The sequence below is a fragment of the Equus caballus genome, chromosome 11, assembly GCF_041296265.1.
Source record: "Equus caballus isolate H_3958 breed thoroughbred chromosome 11, TB-T2T, whole genome shotgun sequence".
NCBI lineage: Eukaryota > Metazoa > Chordata > Mammalia > Perissodactyla > Equidae > Equus > Equus caballus.
Genome location: NC_091694.1, coordinates 37,573,901 through 37,582,426, shown reverse-complemented (window position 1 = coordinate 37,582,426; position 8,526 = coordinate 37,573,901). Strand labels below are relative to the sequence as shown.

At 53.6% G+C, this 8,526-nt stretch overlaps 1 protein-coding gene across 2 annotated transcripts; it reads left to right on the top strand.

The window, feature by feature from the left end:
• Window positions 1-5,209: 5,209 nt before the first annotated feature.
• Window positions 5,210-8,332, top strand: C11H17orf50 (chromosome 11 C17orf50 homolog). Of its 2 annotated transcripts, XM_023652998.2 has the most exons (4): window positions 5,210-5,332; window positions 7,175-7,484; window positions 7,585-7,748; window positions 8,137-8,332. In XM_023652998.2, the coding sequence occupies exons 1-4, from the start codon at window positions 5,320-5,322 to the stop codon at window positions 8,202-8,204; spliced, it is 555 nt and encodes a 184-aa protein (XP_023508766.1). In that variant the 5' UTR covers window positions 5,210-5,319; the 3' UTR covers window positions 8,205-8,332. The 2 variants fall into 2 exon arrangements, with proteins under 2 accessions (XP_023508766.1, XP_003362549.2); XM_003362501.5 differs by lacking the exon at window positions 8,137-8,332 and having other exon boundaries at window positions 7,585-7,934.
• Window positions 8,333-8,526: the final 194 nt, after the last annotated feature.

Genomic DNA, 8,526 nt, shown 5'->3' with positions numbered 1-8,526 from the left:
GGAATCGGGGAATGCAGGGCCCGGGGGTGCCGTGCCTCTGGGTGCTTAGTGAGCCCTGTAGGATGGGGATGAAACAGAGTGATAGAGTCCAAAGACACGAGTTTAGCCCTGGACGCTTTCCTCAGTCCCTCTGTGACCTTCATAGGCTACCTAGTCTCTCTGTGCCTTAGTTTCCTCAACTGTCAGATGGGAATAAGAATATCTCCCTCTCTGGCGTGTTGTGAAGAATGAAGGAATAACGTACGTGGAAAGCCTCTGACCGTCAGGACACACACGAGTGGGACTGGGTGGGTCCCAGCTCTCACTGACGCTCCCAGCAGCCCTGTCTCTGCCCCAGGAGCCCCACCGTCTCTAGAGAACCTGCTCCATCCCCCACTCAACCCACGTGATTCCTCCAGGGCAGGCTGTCAATCACAGGACCTCACCCCATGGCCACAGCAATGCGTTCATTCAACAGATATTTCTTGAGTTCCTACTATGTGCCAGGCACTATTATAGGCCTGAGGATAGAGCAACAAACGAGGTCCCTGGCTTCATGGAGGCCACTTACATGTCAGGGGGTGATGGAGGACAGATAAATAAATCTGTTGTAAGTCACATGGGGATAAATACCAGGGAGAACAAGAAAGAACTAAAGGAGATGGAGATGCAGATGTGTGTGGAATTTTACATAAGATGGTGAAGGGAGGGGCCGCCCTGGTGGTGCAGCGGTTAGGTGCGAACGTTTGGCTTCAGCGGCCCAGGGTTCACCGGTTTGGATCCCGGGTGTGGACATGGCACTGCCTATCAAGCCATGCTGTGGTATGCATCCCACATATAAAGTAGAGGAAGATGGGCACGGATGTTAGCTCAGGGCCAGTCTTCCTCAGCAAAAAGAGGAGGATTGACAGCAGATGTTAGCTGAGGGCTAATCTTCCTCACACACCCAAAAATGATGGTCAAGGGAGGGCCTCCCTGCTCACTGCTGTGGTGATATCTGAGCAGAGACCTGAGAGAAACGAGGAAGCAAGCCCTGCAGATACCTGGAGGGAGGGTACTTGAGCAGCGGGAACAGCCAATGCAAAAGCCCCAGGCAGAGGCAGGCTTGGCAGGGTCCAGGAATAGCAAAGAGAGGCAGGGTATGAGGTGGAGAGGAAATGGGCTGCTGGATGAGGCAGGGGTCGGCTTTCCCCTTTAGAAGGTAATTTTCTTTCAGTTACCTCCTGAAGGCATCAGAACTATGATTATCATACCCGTTTTATGGATGAGGAGACAAGAAAACAAGCTAGCGGGAGGCCTCAGTCCCTCACTATGTGGACTCCTCCGCAGGGTCGATCGAGTGTCCTCATGACATGGCAGCCGCCTTTCCCCAGCGTGAGACTCTCCTCAACAGAGAGGGCCAGGCGGGAGCCCCCGTGTCTTTTATTGCTCAGCCTCGGAAGCCACACTCTCATTTCCACGAGGTCCTATAGGTTACTCAGCTCTGCCTGATTTCCTGAGGGAGGGACTACATAAGAGCGTGGCTACCACGAGGCAAGGATCGTGGAGAGCCATCCTCGAAGCTGGTTACCCCAGCACAGAGGAGCTGTTTCTTTTTCTTTCTTGCCTCTAGAATCCTCTTTTGTTCAGATAGTAGGCCTTGAAATTAGGGAAGGTGGGCCCAGCCCCAGAAAGAGAATCACGACGGGTCTCAGGCCATCGTGGCAGAGTTAAAACTGCAGTTCCTGCCGAGGTTCCAAGATACAGCAGGTGCAGCAAACCAGGAAAGGAACACGACCATCTGCAGCAGGTGTTGAGGAGTCATCCGGAAACAGGTCACTTGACTCTCAGACGTCTCTCCCACTAGGGCATACAAGAGTTCGGTTGATGCAGACTGGGAGAGGATTGGTATAGAAGATTTATTTAGGGGCTGGCCCGGTGGCATAGTGGTTAAGTTTGTGCACTCTGCTTCGGTGGCCAGGGGTTTGCAGGTTTCGATCCCACTGCTCATCAAGACATGCTGTGTCAGCATCCCACATACAAAATAGAGGAAGATTTGCACAGGTGTTTGCTCAGGACCAATCTTCTTCACCAAAAAAAAAAGAAAAAAAAGAAAATTTAGAGAATATTGCATCTGTGCTGCGTGTCCTGTGGTAGGCTGAATCATGACCCCCAAAGATAGGTGTGTCCCAGACCCCAGAACCAGTGAATGTTACCTTAGATGGCAAAATGGACTTTGCAGATGTGGTTGAGGATCTCGAGATGCTCAAGAAGGTTGAGGAAGGTGATCCGGATTGTCAAAGTGGACCCTAAATGTAATCACAAGTGTGAGGCAGAGGGAGGTTTGACTATAGAAGTAGGAGATGTGCAACCGAAGCAGAGATTGCAGTGATGGGGCCACAAGCCAGGAACTCCGGCAGCCTCCAGGAGTGGGGAGAAGCAAGGAACAGAACCTCCCTTGGAGCCTCTGAAAAGAACCAGCCCTGCCGATACCTTGAGTCTAGTCCTGTAGGGCTCCTTTTGGACTTTTGACCTTCAGAACTGCAACCGAGTAACTGTGTAGTTTTAAGCCACCTCAGCGTGGCTTGATGAGTGGTGCTAGGTCCGTGCCCAGGATCTGAACCAGTGAAACCCTGGGCCACTGAAGCAGAGCACACAAACTTAATCACTCGGCCACAGGGCCAGCCCCTGGCCAGCCAATCTTGACTGACATGGTATTCAAAGTGTAAGAGGCCCCATTCTCTTTATACAAATATAAGATGTTGTTGTAGGTACCCTCACTTGGGTAGCACTTACATACTATCTTATCGGATATTCCTTCTTTATCTTTATTAACAATAAAGATAACTTTATTGCTCAACTAAAATGAACACCACATCTCTGTTATACCTAGTTATTGGAAGTTAATGAGCTATTTATACTATTAATATAAAATTAAAATTTAATAGAAAAAAGTAGACAGGTTGTAGCTTTACTTTCGGTAACTGACTTCATTTTGTTCTGCAGATATGATTTCTGTGAATGGCAGAAAATAATGCTGGAGCTTGCTAATAAAATACGGCTCATTACTTCTGGTTTTAAGTATCTCTTTTGGCTACAGATCCAGCAGATTCCGAGTTCACGCGTTATCAGTGCGGTTTCTCCCCTCTCACGGGGCCTCCCGAGGAAGTGTCTGAGTACAGGAGGCGTAAGTGTGTTCCTGGTGCTACTGGGATTACCTGCTTGCTCTCATGCTTTCTGTGTGGACCGTATTACTACTCTGTGAGGTCAATTTCTAAGGTGCTTTTTTTTTCTCTTGAGGAAGATTAGCCCTGAGCTAACATCTGCCACCAATCCTCCTCTTTTTGCTGAGGAAGACTGGCCCTGAGCTAACATCCGTGCCCATCTTCCTCTACTTTATATGTGGGACGCCTGTCACAGCATGGCCTGAAAAGTGGTACATAGGTCTGCACCCCGGACCTGAACCGGGGAACCCCAGGCCACCAAAGCAGAACATGTGAACTTAACCACTGCACCACCAGGCTGGCCCCTCTAAGTGCTTTTATACAGCATTGTTTGTTACGACAATCCAACTTCTGTGAAGGTCCCACAAAACCCCAAATAGCCCCGAGAAGAGAGAATGAGCTCCCTAAGGATGACAAAGGGCTTCTGGGTAAATTGAAGTGGGGGAGGCAGGAAGAAATGAATGACCAGACCAGGGGAACACCCTATTGTGGTGTCTTGGTCGGATGCTGTCTCAAAGCCACAGCACAAGCTCAGCAGCTTGAATGTGCCTGCCAGGGCATCAACTCCAAGAGATTGCTTATGGTACCAGTGTCCAGGGGTGGCCCCCGGTAGTGGCCTCTTACTGGATTGTTCCTGTGTTGTGATCTTGGCTGTGTTCATGGTAACCAGCCTCCCTTGGTTCCTGTCCAACTGTCAAGTCTTCTGGCCATTCTGTGAGTTCCCACTATTCTTTCTCTATAAATTAGCCAGAGTGAGCTTTTGAATTTTGCAATCAAGAGCCAAGATGGCTATAAGCTCTTCCAGTAAATGTAAGGAGAATGGGTTTGTTGGGACACTATTCTCCACGGGTCTTTCACATTTCTGCATGTCCTGTAAACAGAGGCACTGACTTTTCAATGGAATTTATATAATGAACAACCTTGGAAGACAGAGATAGTGTCTCTTTCTGGAGCAAAAAGCAGGTTTGCTTACTGCCTATTATAAAAGATTCGGGTTCTCTAAGCTCAGCGTTCCTCTTGTAATGCAGACCACTGTTTCTTCAGGTATTCACTGACACCCATCCGTGTGGCACCCATGGGACAGTGGGGCAAGAGGAGTTGACACAAATACGCTATGCCATGCTGCTGTGCCATGAGGAATAAAGTCCTTGTCTCTGATCCAGGAGTCTCATGTTTTTGGCAGCACCCATGAAACTACAGCAGGCTAACTTGCATGCTTGCAAGAAGGGCAAAACTTTAGACCCTTCAGAGTTCTTAGCAGGTTTGCCCCCATTTGACTAGGAGATTCCCAGGGGCTGCTCTGCTCTCTTTGCTCTACATCCGACCAACCTGCCTCAACCAAACTTGGTTCCCCTCCACCCTTAGTCTCGGATGGAGGACCTTATCATTGTTCTCTTTCAGACTGACAGGCTCTCCGTGTCTGGGTTTGCATGCTCTGCCCCTCTGCAGACTCCTGTCTCTGCCCACACCCCACTGTAAGGCCAGGAAAAGAAGTTTTCCCAGGGCTCCATGACTTTATTCCCTCCCCCAGCACAAGCCCCAGCCCCCACACGCACATACACAACATTCAGGAGCTACACCTGGCTCTCGCTTGAGCCCTGCTTCCAATTTGACTTGGCGTCATTTCCTCTGATCCCTGGAGCTAAAGCATTGAGTTGGAAGTGGCTACAGTGGGGAGCAGGCGTGAGGAAGCACAGGGATAGGACAGAAAGGGGAGGAGAGAAAATAATGATACAAATAAACACAATGCTTTGACTGTTTGCTGTGAGCCAGGTAAGATCTGGTACTGGACTACTATCTCTGATTTACAGATGAAGAGAGAGAACATGCTGAAGGTCAGAGAGCTTTTATATTTATGTGGTTGAACTGAGATTTGAACCCAATCTGTTGGGGGCCAAAGCCATCCTCTACTCCCCTTCCCAGGAAGGAAGGTGGGGGACACCTGGGTGTCGAGTGCTTTTGGAGGCTCTAGAAGAGGCAGCTCTTCCAGGGCGGAGCCTATGGGCAGGTGAGGTTCTGGCCCCGCCCCTTGTGAGCCAACAGAGGCCCTAGAGACCAGACCTAGTTCTAGGCTCTGGGAACTCCCTCTCATCCCGGTCCCTGGTCAGGGGAAGAGGGCAGCACAGCCTTGGGAAGGATGGATAAGCACGGTGAGTGGGGCTGGAGGCAGGGTCTCTTGACTCCAGGATGGACCAGCCAGCCCATCACCATGGCAACTCCAGAGTGGAACTCCAGCCTTTTCTCAATTACGCATCTATCTACAAGCCCTCTCCTCTCTTTTTCCTGAATATTCTTGACCTCTGATCCCTCATCTTCACCTGCTGCTGTTCAGACCTTTGTCTTCTCTGGCCTCAACCACTGTAATGTCTCCCAAGTAGGTCTCCCTTTGTCCTGTCCCACAACACAGCCCTTGTCCTAAAACGCAGCTCTGAGAACGTCCCTCCACCAGAATGTTCAGCGGCTCCCCACTGCTGAGGGACAAAGCCCAAACTCCATAGCTCGGCACCCAAAGTCCCAACCTTCCTTCCCAGCCTCGTTTCCTCTTCCCCCTCGTCCCAAAATGGTCCCAGCACCCCTTTTTGGCTGTGCATTAGGTCTGGCCTCTCACACCCAGAAGGTTCTTTAACGTGTTTTTCTAAATAAAAGCACAGTGGACCCTGGTTCTCCAACGTCAGCAACACTGAGAACTGGCAGAATCTTTAAAACAACTTTTCTAGAAAGGTTTCAAGTCTTGGGTGAAATTCAGAGGCCCCTCTGTTACCTAATTCATCACCCCCCTGAGAGGGCTGTGAGGATGAAGGGGCATGGGGCATGAAGAACTTAGCATGGTGATTGCATGCAGCTGGTGCTCAATACATGCCGGCTAGCAAACTAATTTTATAATCGTTCTCCTTTCTCCCCAACCTCTTTAGGTTAGGCAGGGATCAACAGCAAGTTTTCTTGACCTTCCTAGCGCAACCCCTAGGAGCTGTGTCTTCCCTGCCCTTCTCTTCCTCACAAGTCTAGCTCCCCGGATCCAGCAGACAGCAGGGCACATGGCGGTGCTGGGCGAGTGTCTGCTGGTGAGGGTGCACACCTCCCAGCCGAGCAGGTTACTTTCATGTCAGCCCGGGAACGTCCTGCCTGCCAGGACTTACTGCTTGGAATCACGGAGTTCGTGCTCTGAACAAAGGCACCAGAAAGAAGGGAGAGTGATGGCTGAAATCCAGCTGGCAATTGGGGTCCAGCCTGGAAGGTGGAACAGACACCTTTTCCTAATTGGCTCCCGCCTAGGGCAGCCTCTTCTATTTGGTCCGCCCATAAGGGGCACTTTTCCTGATTGTTCTGGCCATCGGAGGTACCTTTTCCAAATCACGCAGAGGCGCTGGATGCCCACCTGCCTGCCCGCCCCGCCACAGGTGACACTGGACTTCCTTGAGGCAAGGTCCACTTTGAAGAAAGAAATCCCAACCAGAAAACAAAATATAAACCACCACCTATTAACATTCCAATGAGCGCACTTACTGTTTATCGACAGCCCTCACAGAGATCGTACCCACCCTGGAGCCCATCAGAAGGAAGGCGGGATGAGCCATCATTTCCTCCGGGTTCGCCATCCTCATGGCTGGCTCCCTCCTGTGGATTGCTTCCAGCCCACCAACCTGGGTCCTGGGCGCTTCGCACAGACGCCATCTCATACCCGTCTCCCTTGAGAAAGGCACTACTTTCTACCATTTTACAGATGAGGAAACCGAGCTTGACAGAAGCGACTTGTCTAGCCCCGAATCCTCAGCTAGCAAGTGCAGAAATCTGGGAAATCTCAAGTAGCCAGGCAGGGAAATCCTGCACACTCTGTAACCCTCTCTTGGAGTCCTGCTGTTCCTCTGCATCCCCTACGCACCGTCCTTCAGGCGCCTGCCTTTTGGGGGGTCGGGTCGGGTTGTGGGCAACGGGGTACCCGGGCTCTTCCCTGGGGACAGCGGGCCTGCGCTGATCTCCCTGCCCGCCCGCAGGCGTGAAGACCCCCTTGTGGAAGAAGGAACTGGAAGAGCCCCGCGCCGGGGAGGTAGAGGCAGAGGAAGCCGAGGAGGGGTCGGAGGAGGAGGACGAGGCGAGGCCGCCGGAGGAGAGCGTGGCCGAGGGCGAGGCAGAGAGCCGGGAGGCGGAGGGCGACGAGGGCCAGCGGGGCTCGGTGTCCTACTGCCCCCTGCGCCAGGAGTCCAGCACCCAGCAGGTGGCGCTGCTGCGGCGCGCGGACAGCGGCTTCTGGGGCTGGCTCAGCCCGTTCGCGCTGCTCGGCGGCCTGGCGGCTCCCGCCGACAGGTGAGGGCGCGCCCTCGGCCCAGGCAGCAGGGATGCGCGCCGGGGCCCCCGGCGGGAGACGACCGCGCGGTGTCCTGAGCGCCCCGGTCCCCGCCCGCAGGAAGCGGAGCCTCCCGGAGGAGCCGTGCGTGCTGGAGACGCGGCGGAGACGGCCGCGCGGAGGGGGCTGTGCGCGCTGCGAGATCCTTTTCTGCAAGAAATGCGGGAACCTGCACAGCCACCCGGCCTTCGTGGCGCACTGCATTCTGGAGCACCCGGATCTGGGTGAGGCGCCGGCTTCGGGAGGAGCGGGGGCCACCGGGAGCCCCTGAGCGCCCCCACCTCCAGCCTTTGTGCCCTCCATCCTCGCCTGACCCCAAACTCCCTGCAACCTTCTCCTCGATCTTGACGCGGAGCGCTCTCCAGCACGTTCCAAAGCACTGCCCCTTCTCAGAGCCGCTCTCCCGGAGCGCCCCCCTTAGGCAGGAAGGCCCACAATTGGTGGCGCATTTCCACCTGTCATCGAGCGCCTGCCCAAAGCCGACCCCATCACCTAGAGCTCCATTCCTCCTGAGCGCCTCCTGAGGGCTCCCGCCCCCGGGCACCCAGTGCCTGCCCCCCACCTGACTCGCGTCCCCTGGCACAACCTCACATTCTTTTTTGGGTATTTCAGGTCCTTGTGGCCTGATGAGCAGAGGCATCCCTAGAGAAAATACCCTCTGGGTCCCCTCACCCCTCTGAGAAACCTACCTCTTCTTCTCAAGTCATTCAATAAAGCCTCTAAACAAAGTGTCAGCGCCTCGGTGGGGCAAGGCGGCTCTGGCTCTGGTAAGAGTGATGACGACCCAACCTTCTTCCCCTCCCCCAAGGTTCAAGCCAGCGGGGGAAAGGGCAGGGCGAGAGCCTGCTCCCTCCGCCTCCCCAGGACGGGGCGGTACAAAGCTCGCATCCAAGGGCAGTCAAAGGCCGTTCTCCCCACCGCGCAGAGAAGAAATGGAGGCACAGGGCCAGGAATGCCCGTGGGAGCTGGGGGCTGAACAGTGCCAGTCCATTCTCCCCTCCC

Coding starts and splice junctions, on each gene's coding strand:
- C11H17orf50 (XM_023652998.2), top strand. Junction 7,485..7,584: donor CTGGCGGCTCCCGCCGACAG/GTGAGGGCGCGC, acceptor CCCCGCCCGCAG/GAAGCGGAGCCTCCCGGAGG. Junction 7,749..8,136: donor TCTGGAGCACCCGGATCTGG/GTGAGGCGCCGG, acceptor TGGGTATTTCAG/GTCCTTGTGGCCTGATGAGC.